The following is a 23,512-nucleotide window of genomic DNA, read 5'->3' on the forward strand; positions in this document are numbered from 1 at the left end:
AAATATTTTATAAATTTAGATTTTATTAAATGTCACATAACCTAGAGTGTGTTAATGTAGAGTGAAGATTAAATGCAGCAGATTTCACTGAAAGCGTCTCCTCAAATTTAATCAATCAGTCGTTTAGGATTTGTCTAGATTTTAAGAGTTCCCTGAAGAATGATCTGCGCTTCACCAGTGATGTCTAGTCGGCCGTCATCTCTTATCTCCAGCTTCAGTTCACCTCCTCGACTGGAGCACTGGTAAGCTGGAAAAACAAATACATCCGTTTTAAAGGGCTTATTCTTAGCAACTTGTTTTATTCATTATGAGAACTCAAAGGATTAGTTCACTCTAAAACAAAAAGTCTGTGATCATTTACTCACATATTTACATTTATCTACAGTGTGTATTCATCCCCATTTTACTCAGGTTAACTTTATCCCAGTGTTTATAGCAGTGAATGATTATTTCGGTATTATTTACCCAACATTTTCTTTTTCTTCAGCTTCTCGGACCAGTAGCCAGCAAGAACTGTATGTGCAGACCCTTTTGAAAATCAAGTTATTTTACATGTTTTGTGATGTAATGTACACATTTTTCCACTCAAACACTTATTTTTAAAATGTTTTCCTCACCAGTGACTGGATCTTCAGGGATTCCAACCCAGGGCGCAAAGTTGCGGGAGTAGAAGTCATATCCAGGCTGAGCTTTCTGAGCCCCTTTCAGTGTTACAACAACACTTTTTATCTTGCCAGTGGTCTCTGATCTCAGAAGAGAATCTGCCTCTGGCCTCAGAGACACAAGATCAGATCTGCCAACAATCAACAACACATCAGAACATTTTGCTTTTATGGTAAATTGTAAATTTCTCTGATTGCATGTTAAACATTTTTAACCCTCTGTCTTAATTTTTTTAATCTGCATTTTTTGTCATTTAAACCTTTGCCTATAACTGAAAAGCCATAGTCAGATACACATGACCTACTATCATCAGATCATGTTGCAACTCTCTATTAGTATTACTGGCTGCTTTTGATGCTGTTGACCACAATGTTTCATAAAATAGTTTTGCTAATCTAGTTGGCAATAGTGGAATCTAATTTGCATATTTCAAATGATAACTTTGACAATTATAATCAGTTTATAGAAGTAAATAAAGAGATCTGTATATTTTTACACAAGGCTTAGTTTTGGGATTGTTTCTTTTCACATTGTTTATACTACCCCTAGTAGATATCATAAAAAAACTGAGTTAGTTTTTTTTTGCCTAAATTTGAATGGATCTTCTGTTAAATCTTTAATTTTAGTGAACAACAGCTTGGTTATATTGTTTGATTGTTACATATTGAGTCACAGTATTTTTGACAATGCTAGTGTGTATTGTTCCTGTGTGTGTTTCCTCCATTATCTATCTCTTTCTCTCTCTCTCTCCACATGAGCGGAGATCAGGTGCAGCTGTGAGAGGGGCGGTGCCAGCTATAAAGGCATGCTGTTGACGCTCCTCATCTGAGCAGTGTGTGAGCAGTTCGCTCTGAGTTCTCTGTGTGGCAGTGATCTGTCTGAAACCTTTTTTTCAAAGTAATCTGGTAAAATACTCTGTTAAATACGGTAATATGACGGTAACCTGCATTAGCGGTGGCTGATTGTGTAATGTCTTTCTCCAACCCTGTTTCAAAGTCATCTGGTGAGATACTCTGTTAAATACGGTACTAGGACGGTATCATATGTTAGCTGTGGCTAATATTTACCTTAATGTTGAATGATCAAAGGGAAGGCCCTTTTTCTTTTGTCCAGTTTTCTCCTGATTTGTGGCTAGTTATGGAGGTTAGAATTGTATGCTTTATTTAAGGAACTTTATTTTTGGTATAGGTAAGAGGTTTAATATTAGGTAGCGTACCTTGTTTTGTTTGTTGTTTTGGCCTTTTTGTTTAATAAATCTGATACCCCTTTTGACAACTTGTCCTGTGTGTGTGTGCGTGCTTGGGGAGCAGGAACGGGGACTCCGGGTGACCACTTTTTATAGTGGTCATCCTTAAATTTATGTGCGTAGCGGGGTGCCTCCGCTACGTAACATTGATAGTGATCTGTCATGTTAAGTCCACATCTCAAACTTTTGTGAAATTGCAAACCTAATAAACAAACATCAACTGGTGCTAGCAAAACAATATGACCATTATCACCAACATTGTACTGGCTTCCTATTAAACATTGAACAATACCTACTAAACAGTTTAGCTCCTCCGTATCTTAGTGGGCTCCACACCCAATCGCGAAAGTCTGAATATCAAATACGTCAAATTGGCTGTAGACACTTCCCAAATCAACATTGTAAGGATAATGACATCTTTCTGTTGCTAGGCTGTGTGTCTCTCCCTTATCCAGAAGTTAACATTGAATCCAGCCCAAATGATCAATCTGTACTAGAGATAAGCACAACACTGCTCTCCCTGGTCAGAGAGGACATACAGTAGATGTGTAGAACTCACAGCACTTAATCTCAGCAGACACCTTGTTGACAGGACAAGTCCTCAACTTCATTCGTTATAGCCAGCTTGAACATATCCTGTGTCTAGGATATCAGGAACCTGCACCTCTTACAAGGCCACTGATAAAACTTGTCCACTTTTGACTGGACTGACGCTTTGTCTTTTCATTGTTTTGTTTGGCAGAGCAAGACTAGTCCCCCAACTCATTTCTCTCAAGTTATTTGATCTATTTCTCAAATTGGTGCCAGTTTTGGTTCCTTGAGACTGTTCCTTCAGTGGATCACATCTTTCGACAATGAAATTCCAGAGCTGTATTTCTGATGAACTAACTAAGGCATTCTGTCTAACGTAATGTGTATAATGTACTGTACATTTTTGAAACTTCACAACTTGAGCTGTTTTGACCTAATGTCTAGCATTACCTGTCACATGTGTCTGCCAGACGAATCATTAGTTTCTTTGTGCTTGGACTGTAGCAAACATCCTCAGTGGGTAAATCTCCTACAACAGCCTGAGAAAGTAATAAAAATCATTACAAAAATGTAGCTTCACATTAAATAAAACTATTAATAGACCGTGTTACCTTTAATAAATCCTTGAATTCACTATAGTCCTGTAAATTAAACGTACAATTAAAATTAAATTAAATAAATGTAAACCAAGAACCAATTCTTGATTAATTGTGAGATTTTCAATACTCAGAGGGGTCTTGTACCTGGGGCTGTGGTGTGTTTAAAGGGAAGTCCATTATTAATGAGTCTTCATGTTGACGCACATAAAGATCCCCACTCATAGTCTCAAACACCACAAAAGGGTTGATGTTTTCTGTGATTTATATTGAGAGTTTATAATGGTCACTGTCCGTTATCTCTGTTAAAAGATTAACGCAAATGCAAGTCTTTCTTACTTTTAAGGTAAAAGAGCACTGCTGCAGAGGCCAGTGTTGCATGTCCACATAGTGCAATCTCACTTTTGGGGGTAAACCAGCGTAATCCAAACCTTGAACCTTTTAACAAAACACATTTAAACAATAACTAAATAGCCATTTAAATTGTTGTACATCTAAAAAAAACATGTTCTTAATCAGACCTGTGGAAAAATCCATTGAATTGCCTTTTATGACGAAAGCAGTCTCTGATAAATTCATCTCAGCAGCAATGCTCTGATAAAGATCATCTTGCAGCTCCTGAATACATTACAGACAAGCATGTAAGAGAATTTACACAAGCAGTGTTAATAGCATTACACTTTTAGTTGACATTTTATTAAAAACTAATCTGATAACAGAAAACTTTCTTGTGGTGATACTTACATTTTCTATGAGACAAACTGCAGCAGGATTGCCTTTGAAAGGCACTTTAGTAAAGGCATCAACAGTAAAGATTGGAATCTCCATTTGTTACAGCTCTCCAGCTCTATTCTAGTATACCTTTTAGTTATGTTTTAGAGCCGTGTTTGAAATCAAGTTAGACTTTGACCTTAAAGATACGGGTCATGTTAAAGGTACAGACCTTACATTTTAAAATGTCGTCTTGCTCTTAAAATAGAATGCTTGTTAAATTACAGTGTGTACTTTAACACTTTAAATAACATTTCCTAATTTAAATATGTAAAATATAATGTTCCATCATCATTCAGCATAACAGATTTACTGTAAAAATAATAAATAATTTACTCACTCAGACCTGTACTTTTTAAAATGTATAAAGGAAAACGGTAACCCTGGTCATTTTTATTCATACTTGACAATAAAATAACAGAAAACATTGATAACGGATTCTAAAATCAAATATTTTATTGCATTTCGGCATACAAGTAATCAATAAATGAATGAAATATAAGTTTGCAGCTCTTTATTAAGAAAGAAACTGGGCTCATAATCGACAAAGTATGAACAGATTCAATGATTTGCACGACTTGACTAGACTTTAAGAGTTCCCTGAAGAAATATTTGTGCCCGACCACTGATGTTTACTCGACCATCATCTCTCACTTCCAGCTCCAGTTCCCCTCCTCGACTGGAGCACTGATAGGCTGAAAAACAGAAGAGATTATTTAAAATACTAAAAATATACATTTGATTAATTATGTTTTTAAGAGGAAACTTAAACTCGCATGAACTCATCATAGATTTGGATTCTGATAAAGATGGAAAAAAGTTTACCCAACATTTTCTTTTTATTCAGCTTTTCAGACCAGTATCCAGCAAGAATTGTGTGTGCAGACCCTTTTAGAAATAATTGTTAGTCTTTAAAAGCATAAATTACCTTCAATTAATATTGGAAAGAATATCTGTCATTGTGCATTTCACTTATAATGTCATGGCATTATATTCACGAGGAAAAAATCTGCATTTTCCTTCCTCATGTTTTACAGGTTGATTAATTGATTAATCATTTCAGCTCACCACACACTGGATCTTCAGCGACTCCATACCAAGGGGCAAAGAAACGAGAGTAGAAGTCATATCCAGGCTGTGCATTTGGAGCTCCTTTTATTGTGACAATGACAGATTTAATTTCTCCTGTAGTTTCACTTTTCAGTAGATCTTCAGCTACGGGACTCAAAGATGTGAATTTAGACCTGCCAACAACATAAGTCGACCGCCTTGCATAATTTTGAATAGATACAAAAGAAAAATCTCAGTCTTTTGGGTTACATATGGCCTGCTATAAATCCTTGTCTCTAAAACAGTGGTTCTCAAACTGTGGTACGTGTACCTCTAGCGGTACGCAGGCTTCCTTCTAGTGGTACGCGGAGAAATGAAATATGTCATGTACATGCTACACATTTAAAAAATTTGTCAAAAATGATGTATATAATAAGTCATATTTGACATATAGCCTATATTTCTGAGATAATCTGCCACGTTTTTTAACTGTGCAGAGTTGTAGCTGCTTTACTGGGCCTACTACGCTACTGTATTTCAATACTACTCATTTTGTTGGTACTTGGAAAGACAATTTTTTTCTGAGGTGGTACTTGATGAAAAAAGTTTGAGAACCACTGCTCTAAAAGATATTTGAAATGGTACTATATGATTAGCAAAATGAGACCAGTCAACCCTGACTAGAAGGAAAACAACCCAATGGAGATGGAAAGTAGAATCTGCAAGCTCACTCCCCTGGACATAGAGGAGAGAGATTAGATTAGATTTCCCTGTGAGTGGAGACTTATTTAGCACCATTGCACATTACAAATAAATACTACAACCAATTATTAGACAACAAGCACCACATCCAAGTCAACACTCCAATTGCGCAAACAAATAATAAACAAGAAGAAAAAAGTTACGTCAATGTCAAAGATAAAACCTGTCAAAGGAGAGCAAATGTTTGCTTTCTCATTCCTAAGAAAGTTTCTTTACTATATTTTATGCAGGTGGCACAGTGGATAGCAAGAAGGTTGCTGGTTTGAGCCCTGGCTGAGTCAGTTGGCATTTCTGTGAAGTTTGCATGTTTTCTCTGTGTTTGCGTGGGTTTCCTCCGGGTGCTCCGGTTTACCCCACAGTCTAAAGACATGTGGTACAGGTGAATAGTAGGGTAAATTGTCCATAGAGTATGAGTGTGTATGGATGTTTCTCAGTGTTGGGTTGCAGCTGAAAGGGCAGTTGCTACGTAAAACATATGCTGAATAAGTTGGCAGTTCATTCCACTCTGGCGACCCCTGATTAATAAAGGGACTAAGCCGAAAAGAAAATGAATGAATATTTTATGCATGATTAACTCCCCTACAGAATCATCCCAATCAATCTAAAATGAATGAATTCTATTCGAGTACAGCTACTCAAGCCATGTGGTCAGTCATATTGCAATTTAGCACAGAAAAACTGAATATTGCAATGTCAGATATGTTTCCAATATCTTGCTGCACTGTTATACACCTACTGTCTATGGATTCACATGTAGATTCCACTCACCAATTCCATTGGCTTGTTTTCTACAACTCAGAGGTTCTTCAAGACAGAATCACTAATACGTCATACCATTGTAATAGATGACTGAAAGGAAGCTAGGCTTTTTCCTGAGTTTCAGAAATTCTTCTGAATGTCCTGTTGTACCTGTCACATGAGTCAGCCAGACGAATCATCAGCCACCTCAGGGCTGGACTGTAGCACACATCCTCAATGGGTAAATCTCCTACAACAGCCTAAGAATGCAAATAACAAATCTCTTACGTCTAAAAAAAAATCTAAAAAGGAAAAAAAAGTATAATAATGTTATAAAACAGTGCTACCTTCAGAAAACCCTTGATTTTACGCTGGTCCTGCAAGTAAAAAAAGCACAAAGCTCAGTGAATTCAGACCAAAACCAACATACTGTACAGTATTAGTTTTGTGTCTACAAGATGTGTTTTTGTCATACCTGCGGCTGTGGTTTGTTTAAAGGGAAGTCCATTATTATTGAGTCTTCATGCTGACGCACATAAAGCTCCCCACTCATAGTCTCAAACACCACAACAGGGTTGGCATTTTCTGTGATGATATATTGAGTTTAATATGGTCACAGTCCAGTATCATTGTTAAATCATTAATGCAAACACAAGCATTTCTTAGTGGTGTAATGGATCACAGTTGATCATTTAACCGCACAGCCTGATTTAGGAATCGTGATTTGCAGCTCAATCTGTGCAAGAAATTAAACATTATTTACAGTATTATGTTGTTATAGAATTGCTTTTCTGTTATTGAACACTAGACTTACATAAGACACTTTTTATTTTATTTAGCATTTCTTATCCATTTGTTGTAGGCTACAGCAAAAACAAATAGATTTACCAAAACACTTCACACATACAGTAATATCTACTCCTTCATAATCCTCATATGACCATATTTGAAAATGTGGTAGTAAATATGATTACATGAACTATGACTATTGTGATTGGTTAGTGTTTCATACTTTTAAGGTAAAAGAGCACTGCTGCAGAGGCCAGTGTAGCATGTCCACACAGTGCAATCTCAGTTTTTGGGGTAAACCAGCGTAATCCAAATCTTGAACCTTTAAAACACATCAAAACAAAAAGCAGACACATGTTAAAGCGTTAAGATGTTCAGTGAGTATTTCAGTTAGCAACAACACAATACCTGAGGAAAAGTCTACAGAGTTGTGTTTTGTAATGAAAGCCGTCTCTGATAAATTCATCTCTGCAGCAATGCTCTGTTTAATATCATCCTGCAGCTCCTAAATGTAAAGAAATATTATAGGATATTCTAAGATACAGCTTAAAAATGTTGAGCAATGCAAAATTAGTAAACATAAAACTGTAGTACTTACATTCTCTAAAAGACAAATTGCAGCAGGATTACCTTTAAAAGGTAAACTAGTAAAAGCATCAACAGTAAAGATTGGAATCTCCATTGGTTACAGCTCTTCAGCTCTCTGTGCTTTTTTCTACTGCCTTTTAGTTCAGAGCAGTATTTAAAGTCAAGTTAGACTTTGACCCTAAAGTTATTACGGCTCATGTTAAGGGTGCAGACTCAAAATTTTTTCCATAACTTTTAAATCGAAGGTTAAATGTAAGCCTTTTTTAACACTTTAAAAAATAATTCTCTTATTTATTACAATTTATTTATATTTGTTTTCAGCTCTGAATTTAATCTGACTCCAATTTTCAGTGACATGAATCAATGAGAGTTTTGATTTTTATCTGATCCCACACTCTTCAATTATCCGTTCATTGGGGACCCAATGCCATATGGCTCTGGTTTGCGTGTTTCTTACAGACATGATCTTTATATTCTAAAGTTATTCAGAGGATGTAGGGTTAACTAATACCCAAATAGTCCGGTTGCCACCTGCCCATTCGTACTAAAAGTGTAGATAATTTCCTTACAACTTGCTAAATCAGCAATAACCAGAAATCGAATAGCCTCCAAGCTGAAGAGCCGACTGCTTCATACAGTCTCATGTGATTTGTTTGGATATGTACGCAGTATTAAGGTATCACCAACCTCCACATATTCTACTGGATATAATGATTTCAGAAGAATCCAGAATCTATCAAAACTTAAAACTTTATTTTCAAAGTAAAAGTGTATCATGCAGAAACAAACAATAAAAAGCCGATTCAAAAATGTACAACATCAATTACCTAAAAAAGATCAATCTAAGAGTTAGAGATGGCAACCTGACCATGCAGAAACATGCTGTAGCATATAAGTCTTGATGCAGAGCTAAGAGACTCCCACACTGAAAAAGGCTATCCTGCCTACAAGATCCCAAAAACACTTTTGCACCTTTCTTTTAAATACTCAGAACAAAAGATCAGAAATTCAAGACAATTAAACTTTGCAAAGACCCTTGTCTGGTCAATCTGGAAGGGAGCATGTGGCAGAGATCTTATCAAGGCCAAAACTCAACAGAGACAAGTCTCTATTGTGAAATTAAGACCACATTAACAAAATCACAGAGATTTAAAATGGTAGCAAACATGAAAGGGGAAAATTATAGATTCACAAGATACTGAAAACTTGGACATGATCTGCTCTGGTAGAGAAGGTGAAGAGGGGGAGATGATCATCATATAAAAGTGATCATATCTTTCACTGAATTTTGAGTGTTTTACTCAACCTTGTTACATCTGTGGTGTTCCTGGTCAAAAATGACCACCATAGGAAATGAATAGGTATCCAGGCTATATTTATCCATCAGACAGAAAACATCACCATGCACATCACCCCAACTCACTCACTTATTCACACATTTCAGACTGAACAATGTCTTTTGCAGGTACACATCTCTTTTTTGCACTTATGCCCATCCTCCTCCCTGATCTCACAAGGAAACTTAACTATTTTACACTTTGTCAGTTTAGTGGCTAATCTGTAGAAGTTTAGTCGTATGAACAGGAGGCTTGTCATCCAAATAAGCAAATAGTACTAAATTGTATGAATAAGATTGTGCAAATTCATACAGATTAGTCACAAAATCAATAAGCTATGAATTGCCATTAGATAGCATTGGATCCTCCAACGTTAATCAACTTCCTGATAAAACAATGTATCATATCTTCACACAGTGTGTTTTTTGTGAACCTTTCTGTGTGAATGTTGCTTTTTTCTTTCTTTCTGCCAATCTTCGTTTAGCTTACCTCTGGGTCTAGCTGGAGCAATTTTAGCTTAGCTTAGCATCGATTATTTTTTAGACCATTAGCCTCCCGCTCAAAAATGACCGAAGTATAGTACTAGTTCTGTGTCTATGCTCACCGTCTATACCCTCAGTCACTATTCCCTATATGAGTATACTAAAATAGTCCAAGAACTGAATGAAAATTTGACCACTCAGTACACAAGAAAGGATGCCATTTTGTTTGTGCTTTGCTGGTTGATAAATCATTCAGATGGATAAAAATTTCAATTTCTTTTGTCAGACCCTGTGATGGCTATTTTAGCAAGCTGTCTATTAGTAACGAAACAAAGTATTTTAATTTCTGTCATCTATGATTAATTTTTTCTAAATGTGTTCAGTGCCTATTTTTATTTTCACTGCAGTTATTTTATGTCTAATTCTGTAAATTCATGTTTAACTCTAATTTAAGACATTGTTCACAGCTAAAGAATATTGAATAAAAATTTGGTGGTGATTTTTATTTTTATTTTTTGTGTTAATATAAGAAAAGTTACAACAGGCTGGTCAATTTTGACCGGGAACACTAAAGTAAGGGTAAGGATGTGAACAAAACAGGAGGGTTAGAATGTTTATTGTTTTATTGCATTGCAATATTTGTGGTCTTACTGTATGGAATTACATAACAGCTCTGATAATATGAAGAGATTTAGCCATCCTTACAACTATAAACAGATTCAATGAGTAGATTTGCATGACTTGACTAGACTTTAAGAGTTCCCTGAAGAATGATTTGTGCCCGACCAATGATGTTTACTCGACCATCATCTCTCACCTCCAGCTCCAGTTCCCCCCCACGACTGGAGCACTGGTAAGCTGGAATAACAAAACAAATGGTACCTTTTAAACATTATTTGCAAAGTTTTTAAGTAGACAAACTGTAAATTATATTTGTTAATTTATAGTTTCTGTATTTTGTCATTTCATTTATTTATCATTGTGATTTGCATTATGGGACCTTAATCTCTGCTCTTATGACTTCATTCATTAATTCATTTTCTTTTCGGCTTAGTCCCTTTATTAATCTGGGGTCGCCACAGCATAATGAACTGCCAACTTAACCAGCACGTTTTTTACGCAGCGGATGCCCTTTCAGCCGCAACCCATCTCTGGGAAACATCCACAAACACTCATTCACACACACTCATACGCTACGAACAATTTAGCCTACCCAATTCACCTGTAACGCATGTCTTTGGACTGTGGGGGAAACGTTCGAGGTTACAGAAGTAACCCTTCGATCCCCGAGGAGGGGAACGGAAGTGCTATAGGTGGATTTGATCTAAGAAAATCTACGTATAGGAGGATTCGGTTCAGAAGCCGCTTGTCTGAAAGAGTATTGAACGGGCCAATGAAAGCCAATGAATTGGCACCGTAAGCTTGCGCAGCATATCCCAGCATATAAGCACACCTGGAGCGAGCAAACGCCATCCTTTTAAGCTGAAGAGACTTTCTAACAGCTAAGGGACAGTCATTATGGCAATGGAATATAGCACTTCCATTCCCCTCCTCGGGGAACGAAGGTTACTTCTGTAACCTCGAACGTTCCCCTTCGGGTGGGAAACTCCAGTGCTATAGGTGGATTTAATCTTAGAAAATCCACGTATGGGAGAACTATGGAAAACCATAATGACTACACCTTACCAACGCCTCCGATGAGGGAATAGTCAAGCAAGCGTGATGCACCCACATCATGGGAGGTGCGGTCCTCCAACGTGTCCCTGGCCCTAACTTATCCCACTTCAACAGAAGTTTTATGGATTTAGATACATTTTTTTGGAAGTCGTGAGCGTCTAGATAATTCTAGGAAAAATACGTTGGGAAGCGTGCAATCCCGATAGGGAGGACGCTGCGGAGGCCATCCGCTAACCAAGGGGGGAGATAAGATGGCAAAATTTACATATGGACTAGCCCTAAGAAGTGGGAGTGCGCATAGAAAAAGTGGTTAGCGGAGAGGGAAGACACGGGTCCACCCAGGGGGGGAATTAACCGTGGTGGAATAAGCATATGGGATTGCCTAGTGGGGATCACGTATAGCAGGCACCTATACCCAAGACGCGGGCTGACCAGCGGGCAGACCAACAACGTAGTGGGCCAGCAAGTGATTCCTCCGTTGAGTCAGTGCTTGGGGCCACGGAGGAATCTGCAGGGCTCACCTGACGGGGAACTTTACTGACAAATAAAAAGGCGCACGTATCTCCGTGTTAGGGAGAATGGCGCAGCAAGCTTGTTTCAACACCCTACCGAATTGTTTCCTCAATCACCAAGGGTTACCTAATACCCTTGAGGAAACCGGCTCCACTCGCAGATTGTAAAACCTTGCAAATGTTTTGGGTGTCGCCCAGCCCACAGCTCTACAGATGTCTGTTAGAGAGGCGCCGCGTGCACGTGCCCAAGAGGATGCGAAGCTCCAAGTGGAGTGCGCACGCACTCTCGAGGGACGCGAATCACCTCGGCTCTGATAAGTGAGAGAATGGCATCCACAATCTAGTGGGAAATCTTAATTTCGATACGGCACTTCCCTGCTGCCGACCGCCATAACAGACGAAGAGCTGCTCAGATGATCTAAACTCTGAGAGCGGTCCAGATAATATGCAAGGCGCGAACTGGACAATAAAGAAAGCGCTGGGTCTGCCTCCTCTGAGGGCAGCGCTTGCAGGCTCACTACATGGTATTAAAACGGAGTGGTAGGAACCTTGGGCGGGGTCTCAGGACATGAGAGAAGCCCACCCAATTACAGGCACGAGTCACTGACCGAAAAATGCCTCCGGGTCCCCGACCCTCTAATCAATATCAACGCGACCAGCAGAGCAGTCTTTAGGGACAGAAAAGATACTGAGTCGAGGATCGAAGGGATCTGACCCAGCGAGATCCTAAGAGGGCATGAGAAGGGGGTGGGGTGGATTAATTTGCCTAGCGGCCCTGAGGAACCGGATGATGAGATTATGCGTTCCCACGGTGCTGCCAGCCACTGCGTCATGATGAGTGGAGATGTCAGCCACGTAACCTTGAGTGTGGAGGGTGACAGCCTGCTCTCCAGCTTCTCTCGGCGTAAGAAAGCACAATGCTGATCTGGCAAATAACGGGGGTCTTCTCTGCGAGAGACGCACCATTCAGTGAATAGACTCTACTTCAGGGCATAGGCGCGCTCGGGGAGGGGGCTCTAGCCCGAGTGACGGTATTAGCCACCGCAATCGGAGGTTACCTAAGTCTTCCTTGCGTCTAAGGACCTCCAAAGATCTGCGAGGGTATCAGATGGTGCCCTGTCCCTGAGAGAGTCGGTGCTCTCTCGAAGGGAACTGCCAGGGGAGGGCTATCGCGAGGAGGGAGAGCTCTGAAATCCAGGTCCGGTTGAGCCAGAGGTGCGCAACCAGCAACCTGTTCCTCGTCCTCCCTGACCTTGCACAGTAACTGCGCGAGCAGGCTCACTGGGGGAAACGCGTATTTGCGCATGCCCCGAGGCCAGCTGTAAGCCAGTGCATCCGTGCTGAGAGCACTCGGTTTAGGAAAAAGAACAACTGGCAATGAGCGATCTCGGGGGAAGCAACAGATTGATCTGGGCTTTCCCGAATCGCGCCCATATCAGCTGAACAGACTCGGGGTGGAGTCTCCATTCTCCAGGACGTAAGGCTGCCGTGAGAGCGCATCGGCTGCACGGTTAAGCTTGCCTGAATGTGAATGCCGTGTAGCGATTTCAGCCGCGGATGACTGCAGAGGAGCAGAAGGCGGTGCGCGCGCGTGCCATGCGCGTCTGGGGACTTGATCGTGAAGCCAGTGCTGAAGTGGTCTCATATAGAGTCATCCGAGCTGCGTGAAGCGGCTGCGGATGCCATATGAAATAATTTCAGTTGGACCACTATATTACTGTCGAGCTCTCTCAGACAGTACGGCATCAGCTGAGCCCGAGAGAAGAGATCCTCTGCACGGGGCGAGTTTGCTCTTTTCTCGGTTGACCTGAAACCCCAACAGATGGAAGTGCCGGAGCACTTTGTCTCTGTGCATAATCAATTGCTCCGAGAGTGAGCAAAAATCAGCCAGTCGTTCGAGATAATTAAGTATGCGGATGCCCGCGAGCAGAAGGGGCCCTAAGGCACTCTCCGTGGGCTTGGTGAGGACCCGTGGAGAGAGACAGAGAGAGCCCAAAGGGGAGGACTTTGTATTGCCAAGCTCGACCTTCAACGCAAACCGCAGGAGTGACGGTGGCGAGAAAGAGTTGAGACATGGAAATACGCGTCCTTCAGGTCTAATGCTACAGACCAACCCAGAGGACTTGTGCTTGTGCAGACAGCGGTTCAAAACGCGCAGATCTAGGATTGGCCGTGACCCACCGCTCTTTAGGGCATGATGAAGTGTGGGCTGTAAAACCCGCTCTCCATCTCAGCTGGAGGGAGCGGCTCGATTACATCCTTCGCCAGGAGGATAGCAATCTCCTCTCGCAAGACAAAGGCGGACAGGGGGCTGACCCTGTTTAATACACATCCGTGACTTGGGGGGCTTTTCGCGAACTGAATCGCATAGCCGAGTCTGATTGTGCGTATGAGCCACCACGAAGAGCTGGCCCACGCTAACCAGGCAGGCAGAGCTCTCGCTAATGGACTCATCGCTACAATCACTGACGTACCTGCAGTGGGGCAGCGCGGAGTGGGTGTGCTGATCCGGGAAGCACGCGGGTCCCAAGGAAGAGCTGGAGGTGAGAGATTTGCTCTCACTCCGCACCCGAGCTCCGGAGGGGAGGCTCGAGGAGTGGGAGAGAGGAGATCGTCCTCCCAGCGCTCGTGAGCCACTGGCGAAATGTACCGAACCTGCAAGCTAGAAAGCATAGCGTCTCAGACTGGCAGATTTTGGGCTGTCACATCCGGGGAAGTGGAAAAGTGCTCTTTCATGATGTTTTCATGGCAGTAAAAAGTGCCGTTGGAAATGGGGCCCTGCCCTCCAGCGGGGAAAGAGCAAGTTCCCCCTTCTCCAGATGGCCTGTCCCAGGGCCGCTTCACGGTCCGTTGCCGAACTTAGCAGCGTTCTGGGCAGGGGGGGCTGCCTGCTTCCGAGGTGGTCGACGCGCTCGATTTGCCAGAGGCGTGTGTGGGGGCGGTGCAGCTCTCATAGGCGGGCGCCTTCGGCGAGGAGCAAGTATGGACTGCACACGCAGTGGACTTAGTAGTCCGAAGTGCTTTGTCGGCTGCGGTGCGAAGCTCATAAGCCTGGGTTAGACCCACCCTCGTGCAGCTCGGCCAGCGCCTGCGCTTGGTAGCGCTGGTAGGTGGCTATCGCATGCAAGGCGGAAGCAGCCTGGCCCGCAGCCTTGTAAGCTCTAGCTCCGAGGGAGGCAGATAACTTACAGGCTTTGGATGGGAGACGAGGCGGACCCCGCCAAGAAGAGGCGCCACGCGGATTGACTGCCATCGCGCACTCAACCTGAGGAATCGCCACATACCCCCTGGCCGTTCCACTGTCAAGAGTGGTGAGGGTGGAGGGACACGCAGCACGAGCAGAAAATAGTGCCCTTCAAGACCGCGTGAGCCTACTGCGCACCTCCGGGAAGAAGGGGGCGCCCCTCTAGTCGGTCCGGTCGCGGACCTGAGGAATAAACCATCTCCAACCCACGGCCGAAGCAGCCCGGGAAAGCACGGCTAACATGTCCGTTTCAGGATCCGTTTTGACAGCGCTCACCTGCCCGGAGGGGACGAGCGGGTCTGGATCATCAGCGGACAATAAAAGCCCACCCTCCGATGCCACGGTGGACGTCTGGTCTCCGGTGTCATCGAGCATAAGGGCTACCATCTGTTAGACGGATCGCTTCCCCCGCCCGAAGCTTGGATGGAGCGCTTAGAGTAGCGGGAGGTCCGCGGGCCCATGGGCGACGGATTATCTCTCGCTGAACCCTCAGATCTGCCCAAGTGCCCGCTGCAGAGCAGGGGACAACTGGGGTGGTTTGCTCTTTTGCAAAGGCTAGCCGCAATCTTTACTACGCAACAGTCATGGTATCGCAATGACGACATGAACTGCCCGCGAGCAGCACATTAACATGCTGGACCCCCAGGCATGCAACGCAGTGCCCGTGCCCATCATCCAAGGACAGTAAACCACCGCATCCAGAAACGCACAGTCGGAGCGCCGTCCTGAAAAGGATGTGCTGCACGACTGTGTTGCTCTCTTTGTGAAGTTGCAACTTTATACGCACCGCTATGGAGGACCGGACCCAAAGAACGCCAGGCAAGGGAGAAACCCAGCTCGACCGTCTGCCGCTGCGTGTACACACTCTGGACCAGGAGAATGCTCTCGTTCGCTCGGAATAGCTGGATCACAGCAGGAGGAACCCTCATCTACTCGATCAGAAAGTCTCTGAAGCAAAAAGGATGGCGTTTGCTCGCTCCACGTGTGCTTATATGCTGGGATAATTGGCAATGAAGCACACCTGCGCAAGCTTACGCTGCCAATTCATTGGCTTTCATTGGCCCGTTCAATACTCTTTCAGACAAGCGGCTTCTGAACCGAATCCTCCCATACATGGATTTTCTAAGATCAAATCCACCTATAGTACTGGAGTTCCCCACCTGAAGGGGAACCGGAGCTCCCAGAGGAAACCCACGTGAACGCAGGGTGAACATGCAAACATCACACAGAAACGCCAACTGAGCCGAAGATCGAACCATCGACCCAGCGACATTCTTGCTGTGAGGCAAAAGCACTACCTTCTGCGCCCGCTCTGATGATGACTTTTGTTGTTAAAAATTGAACTCTGCAGTTTGTCTTTTTAGTAGTTTGAAATAATACAATGAATAAGAAATAACATATAGAGAAATACATCTGTAAAAAAACAAAAAATATACAGGCAGTTTATTACAAGCTTTTGTACCTAATATACAACACAAACCCAGAAAATATGTCACTTTAAACTATTCGAAATGTTACTAAAAGTTACTATTCATAAATAAATTGAGGTTAATCGTTGCTGGAGGAAAGATCAAGATACAATTCAGAAGCATAAATAATTAGAGAAAAATTAAAACATGAATCACAAAATACAGAAATCTTTGATAAAATTAATTGCATAAATCTGTGGTTTCTTTGCATGTGGATTCTGATAAATGGGAAGAGGTTTTTACCCAACAATTTCTTTTTATTCAGCTTTTCAGACCAGTAGGCAGCAAGAAGTGTATGTGCAGACCCTGTCAAAAAATGTTAGTCATTTAAAGCATGAATGAATTCATATAATATTTATTTAGCTACCCTTTTGCAATTCAGCTGTAACCAATTTAAAATCATCACTTTACTTTAATTCACATGTGGAAAGTTGTGCATCATTTTTTTCTCATGTTAGTAGGTTTCTAAATTGTCATTATTTTAACTCACCACAAACTGGATCTTCAAAGATTCCAAACCATGGAGCAAATAAACGGGAGTAGAAGTCATATCCAGGCTGTGCATTTGAAGTTCCTTTTATTGTAACAAGGACACCTTTTGTTTTTCCAGTGGAATCGCTTTTAAGTAAAGCTTCTGCTACGGGACTCAAAGTTATAAGTTCAGACCTGCCACAGACAACAGACAACAACCTTGCAAAATTTGCTTAGATAAGAATTTTTTTACATTTATTACCAATATACAACAGGTCTATTACCTGCATCAATAGTTGATTGTTGTCCTAGAAATATTTGAAATATTTGACTTGACCAACAATTTGTAATAGCTTTTTTTTTTGAGCTGCTTGTCTTTTGTTCATCTATTGACATTAATTATTGCATCAATATCCACAAATACCTGTCACATGTGTCAGCCAGACGAACCATCAGTATCCTCATGGCTGGACTGTAGCACACGTCCTCAATGGGTAAATCTCCAACAGCAGCCTGACAATGCAAAATACTGAGAACAGCATCAACAAAAAATAACTCAACTGTTGTCATGCTTAAACTTGGCAGGTACCTTCAAAATATCCATGTTTTCATGTGGTTCCTGGAAGTAAATCAGCATGTTCAGACCAAAGCTGGCTACTTAGTTTTGAGAAACCGTATTAGTTTTATGTCTACAAGATGTATATTTGTCATACCTGCGGCTGTGGTTTGTTTAAAGGGAAGTCCATTATTATTGAGTCTTCATGCCGACGCACGTAAAGCTCCCCACTCATAGTCTCAAACACCACAACAGGGTTGATGTTTTCTGTGATGATATTGTGAGTTTAGTAAGGTCACAGTCTGATACCACCGTTAAAATTAATGGAAAACCAGTGCTTCCTAGGGGTGTAACGGATCACGATTGAACAAACCACACCACAAAATGTGTGGTGCATTGTGCATATTAATTGCAAAGTTGAGTTCTGCTCTGCTTCATCATGAATGCTGCAAATGATATTAAAGGTGCCATTTAGCAATTATTCAGGTCACACTTTATTTTGATGGTTAATACCAACTAATTCTCGTTAGATTATAAGTAGACTGATAGGTTGGGGTTAGGGTTAGTGTGAGCTGACTAGTACTTGCAAAGTTTCTTATAGCCAGTTAAATGTCTGCTGAAGGAGCAGAACCAGCAAATATTAAGCCAAGTGTGCCGCAAGCCTACGTTTGAGTGAAGGTTTCGGCCGTTAGATCGCCCCCTGGGGGCTGGCTGCAGTACAAGTCATAAAGCCCGCCTCCTCCGTGTTAATGAAGGAGACTTGAGCCCAAATAAAAAAAAATATTACACTTGCAATAAAATGTCCCGAAAGATGGTTCTGGTCGATTAAGGCACTGGTTATTGTGCTGAAATAGGTGCAGATCTTCATTTTTGTAAACAGTTTGTTTTTAGCAGTAATTTAATGCTGGGCGTGTCATCGTGATTGACAGCTGTGAATGACATTTTCTCAAAGCGCGGCGTCTGAGCTTCGGCAGGAGACTGAAGTAGACTGAAATGTTATTATTCGATTTCTGTGTTATTTTACCATGACAAAATGAGTTCAGCAGTAAACTATTGTTTCTGACATACATGATCCTGGTGGAACACTGTTTATTCGCTAAGTTCAGGGCTTTTTTCGGGCTTTATTAGTTTGCTGATACACGCCTAGCCACCCAGATAGCAAAACACAGTTCCGGCTAGATTCTCGCCTGCCGGAGACTTATCTCTTAGAGCTCAGACTGACTAATGTTACCTCTGCTGGACCTACTCCGGATGCCTGGACTCACTGCCCGATTCCAGTCCGAGTCAATCAAGCCAGATGCAGTGGCCGAGCGAGCCGGCGCTGCCGCATGCGAGCCGGAATCAGCCCGTGACGCCGCGAGTAAGTTATGCGCTGTGGCCCGGAGCTGGCGCGATTGAATATATAAACCCCTCATATTTGTTAACGTTATTACATCCATTTGTGTTGATATGACAGCAAACGCATGCTGAGAAGTTCGGGGGGCGTAGTTGATTTTGCATAAACCGTTTGATTGGAAGCTCGACTCTGCTCATTTTCGCGGCTCCTCCTCTGGCTCCATCAGACAATCCTTCTGCGCATGTCTGGCTCCAATTTCAGCAGTCTTTTGCGACAGTTTGTGCCCGTCAAGCAGGCGTTTTGCCCTCAAGGCGTTCAATGGGAAAAAGGGCTGTCGCGTCGTCCATATTTTTTACAGTCATTAGCTGCGTCCCAAATGGCACACTATACACTATGCACTCATGCACTATGTACTTATGCACTTACACACTCAACAGGGTAGTACATGTATGTAGTGGCGTCCCAAATGGCACACTAATGTTTTTTCTACTAAGCGGAAATTCAAACCGTTTCCCTGAGGACGTTTGACGGTTGCCAAATCAGTGAAATAAACGACGGAATTATCAAATAATACCTGCCGTGAGTATTGCCGCATTCACCATCGGGAGGCGCTATAATCACTCTCGTAGAAGAATTTTGTTCTCACCATCCAAAATAAATAAAGTTATTCAACATGTGCGTCCGATAGCTCCGCCCCTTCCGCTACGTAAGCAAACCTGCGGTCGTTGAGTGCGTGAAGTGTCCATCATTACACACTTCATTTTGGCGGCTGAATGAGTGCATCATCCGGGTAATTAAAGTGCACTTATGATTTTTAGAGTTTTCAGTGTGAACACACTACTTACACTATTTATACTACCAAACGGCGTACAATAGTGCATAAGTATGCGATTTGGGACGCAGCTATTGTATTAAGCAGTCTACTTATACTCAAATGGACCATCAAAATAAAGTGTTACCATTATTAAATATTTCAATATTAATTAAATTGTTCTCTATGTTCTCTGATCTACATATCAGCTTAAAATTTATTTTTTTTATTGCCACAGAATTATCCCTAACAAACAGCTACTTGTGATCATATTTGGAATGATCATGAATATGAATGAGCTCTGCACTGACACTCTGCAACTTTATTTCTCTCAGGCTCTTTCTCTCTTTCAACTCTTTCTCTCAGGCTCTGTCCACAAAAGCATTTTCAAAACAGCAGTATATTTGTACTCATTTTGGCCATTCATCCACACAAAAACGCAGTATCGAGTCACTGAAAGCAAAGCTTTCAGAATTTTTTTTTACTTTTACAGTGTGGTCATGTGGCCTAATGATGTCTAGTGCGTGCTATTTTTTGCTTTTTGATTGGCCAACACAGTTGGATTCACACCAAACACAATATCCACATGTTCATAGCAGGCATTCTTTTTGTATGCAACTCATTTGCATTCATTCATTAATTTTTTTTCGGCTTTCGCCACAGCGGAATGAACCGCCAAATAATCCAGCACCTTTTTTTATGCAGCGGATGCCCTCCCAGCCGCAACCAACTCCACACAGAAACGCCAACTGAGCCAAGACTCGAACCAGCTACCCAGCGACCATCTTGCTGTGATGCGACAGCACTACCTACTGCGCCACAGCGTCATCCGCAACTCATTTGCATGAATACCTACTGCATTTGGCGTGAAAAGTTTTTATTGCCACCTGCTTGTTCAACATGGGCAGAGCTGAGCTCCAGCAAGGGGAAGCTTGAGCTCTAGCTCTGCCTTGCTGCTCTTGTTCTACAAGTGATGTCACTGGGAATTGAAGTTTTGGTTATGGGCTGGGTAGGTGTATGCATTAAAACAGCTTATAGGAGGAGGAGCTGGATCTGATGTACTTTAAAATACTCATGTGCAAACTCATGTTGTAAAGAAAGGTAATTGTTTCATCTGAAAGCGAGGAGAGGTTCATGTTAGAAACAAGTGTCTCCTGGGGTATGTGTTGTGGATGTAATATTGGTTAACTTCTGCTGGATAAAAGATTTTAACTAATTACTTAGGAGGAAGTGACTATTCATGCAGGGCTTGAAAAGAACAAATACATACACAATTATGTCAAAATCCCAATCTTGAGAGAATCTTCAAAAACCCAACTGTTAAACTGGTGTCGTTGCACCACCAGTGTTCAGGTCTTAATAAGTACACATTGATCAAAACTGTTAATTGTGCTAATCTGCTTTCTGCAGTCAGCAAAGTTATGATTGCATGCAAGATCTCAATTGGAAATGCTGATTTTTCACAGGTTGCTCTTAAATATTCATAATTATGCAACAGGAAGCTTGCATTTCAGGCTGTTTGCTAGTAGCTGTTGCATTTTATTAATCACCAGTGACCACAGTTTCAGAGAGATGTTTTGTAATCCTCCACTGATGATGAAATGTCAGTTACATTTTAGATGACTTGAGAGAGAGTACATTAACAGCGAATGTTAATTTTGGGGTGAATTATCTCTTTAAGAATATTCAGTGTCAATTTATATTTTGTTCATGAATATTAGACAAACATATAAGACGGTTTGTTCAAGTTTTATTTTTAGCCAGTTATTTGTCCTGCACCAAAGATTTTGGATATACTAAATCAGTTCACTGCATTATGAAAAGCGATATTGCAAAACACACACAGCAGTCTATATAAAGGAGCCAGTTGTCAATAGGTAAAGTCATTGTGTCATGTCAGCTGTTTGAGGAGCTCTGGCATCATAGAAACCTGAGACTGCCAAGTGTCTTTGCCAGATCAACCTGATACGTACACATTCCTGTAGAAGGAACACAATCTATGCCAGCTTTTGTAGCTGATTTAAAATGTGCCATTTAAATGTTAATTTGTCAAGCAGTTTTCACTATTACCCCATTCATATGCACAGTACTTGGTCTTTCATACCTGAATAGTTGCCCTGAGGCATTGCTAATATGGCCTTCATTGGACAAACTTGAAAGGAAATTTGGCTATTGCAAATTAGCTTATTTATTTTATTTATTTTATGACTTTAGTTAAATTTTTTCCATATATTCCACCCCATCCCCCTTTTGCACTGATCTAATGCCCCGATCTGTGACTCACAAACTGTAATATGATCTGAACTGTGACTCTTGCGATTCGTTACACCCCAAGCGTTTCTTACTTTTAAGGTAAAAGAGCACTGCTGATGAGGCCAGTGTAGCATGTCCACATAGAGCAATCTCACTTTTTGGGGTAAACCAGCGTAATCCAAACCTTGAACCTTTTAAAAAACATAATACCAACAACAGTAGACACAAGTTAATCAGAGCTATTTGAGCTTTTCAGTTAGCAACAACACAATACCTGTGGAAAAGTCTACTGAGATGTGTTTTGTGATGAAAGCCGTCTCTGATAAATTCATCTCTGCAGCAATGCTCTGTTTAATATCATCTTGCAGCTCCTATCATTGAAAAACACATGTCAACAGTTTAATATGACATTGTAACAGGCTAACACGTTTAAACGAAAAGAAACTGTGGTACTTACATTCTCTAAAAGACAAACTGCTGCAGGATTACCCTTGAAAGGTACTTTTGTAAATGCATCAACCGTAAAGATTGGAATCTCCATTGGTTACAATTGTTCACGCTTGAGTGGAAGTTGACTTCGGCAGGATATTTAGGAAGTCATAGCTGGAGTGTCTTTGAGGACTGAGTCTTTGACCTCATTAATGTAACACCCCCAGTTTAAAGTTACAGGCAATGTGTTTTTCTCTTTCTAGTTCGGAGGTACTAATTAAATCTCATTTAAAAACATTGAGATTAAAACTTTGATAGTAATTAATACTTACTCTAGTTTTACACAAGAATGTAATTATTGTATTTAGCGTCCTACTTTGTAGCTTCTTAAAGAAATAATGTAGTTCACCCAATAATTAACATTTACTCACTATTTTTTCACATTTTAGTTCCAAACTTTTTGGAATTTCTTTTCACCTGATGAAGACAAAAGAAGACATTTTGGAGATATTTTCAATACCATAAAGCCAAAAATAAAAATCAATGTTGGCTTACAGCAGAGATGCCCAAAGTAGGGACTGTGGGCCAAAGTTGGTCCAGGGTAACCTTTGATTTAAAGGGGTAACCCACTATCCCATTTGAAAAGAGAGGGAAGAGAAGAATGGCAGGGTAGTTGGGGTGAATTCCTTTGACAAAGACTGTCATTTCAAATTTAACGTAACCTTTTGTTTCTTTGTTTTATTGCTGAGCTACATTAAAATCCACCAGAAATTACGATTACAAATGAATCAGACTTCTAAAATGTAACTACTGATACTTGACAGAAAGAGGACAATGCACAAGACACCTGCGAGCAAATAAAGGTAAAGGCAGGAGTAGCTGGACTAGTGTATTCAGCATTGAACTCCATTGTGTTGACATAAATGGGATTGTTTGTTTTTACTGTAATAAGTTCATTGTAAAATCTTTAAAATTATACTGCATTGGGTATGATTTAGAGTAATGTTTTCTAGTTATTAATAAATATTAGAGAACAAATTAAAAAATTACCCATCATGGCAAATTTATTATATTTGGTATGTATTAGGCCTGTGTATAAATGAGGGTACGGGTTGGGTAAATGATTTGAGGTATGATTAGGTAACTGTGTTTTAAATGTTAACATAGTAGCTTAAAGACTACAAAAATGCAAAGTTCCAAA

General features: G+C 41.2%; 3 protein-coding genes across 4 annotated transcripts; all 3 read right to left on the reverse strand.

Moving 5' to 3' along the window:
* Nucleotides 1-9: 9 nt before the first annotated feature.
* pbld (phenazine biosynthesis like protein domain containing) lies at nt 10-3,925 on the reverse strand. Its single transcript, NM_001024411.2, is given in 9 exon segments — nt 10-247; nt 466-528; nt 618-793; nt 2,891-2,979; nt 3,052-3,081; nt 3,184-3,293; nt 3,376-3,474; nt 3,558-3,654; nt 3,781-3,925. Coding segments are annotated over 9 exon segments (861 nt in total). The 5' UTR covers nt 3,865-3,925; the 3' UTR covers nt 10-134.
* Nucleotides 3,926-4,180: 255 nt separating this feature from the next.
* pbldp (phenazine biosynthesis-like protein domain containing pseudogene) lies at nt 4,181-7,919 on the reverse strand. Of its 2 annotated transcripts, none has more exon segments than NM_001447150.1 (9): nt 4,181-4,502; nt 4,633-4,695; nt 4,876-5,051; nt 6,529-6,617; nt 6,705-6,734; nt 6,833-6,942; nt 7,370-7,468; nt 7,555-7,651; nt 7,745-7,863. In NM_001447150.1, coding segments are annotated over 9 exon segments (861 nt in total). In that variant the 5' UTR covers nt 7,829-7,863; the 3' UTR covers nt 4,181-4,389.
* A 2,348-nt stretch (nt 7,920-10,267) lies between these two features.
* Nucleotides 10,268-22,492, reverse strand: pbld2 (phenazine biosynthesis-like protein domain containing 2; the record flags this gene model as incomplete). Its single annotated transcript, NM_001017897.2, is given in 9 exon segments — nt 10,268-10,411; nt 16,699-16,761; nt 16,946-17,121; nt 17,351-17,439; nt 17,516-17,545; nt 17,640-17,749; nt 21,975-22,073; nt 22,157-22,253; nt 22,340-22,492. Coding segments are annotated over 9 exon segments (861 nt in total). The 5' UTR covers nt 22,424-22,492.
* Between the last annotated feature and the right edge of the window lie 1,020 nt (nt 22,493-23,512).

This window comes from Danio rerio, chromosome 13, assembly GCF_052040795.2.
Source record: "Danio rerio strain M-AB ecotype USA chromosome 13, GRCz13ab, whole genome shotgun sequence".
In the NCBI taxonomy this organism is placed as follows: domain Eukaryota; kingdom Metazoa; phylum Chordata; class Actinopteri; order Cypriniformes; family Danionidae; genus Danio; species Danio rerio.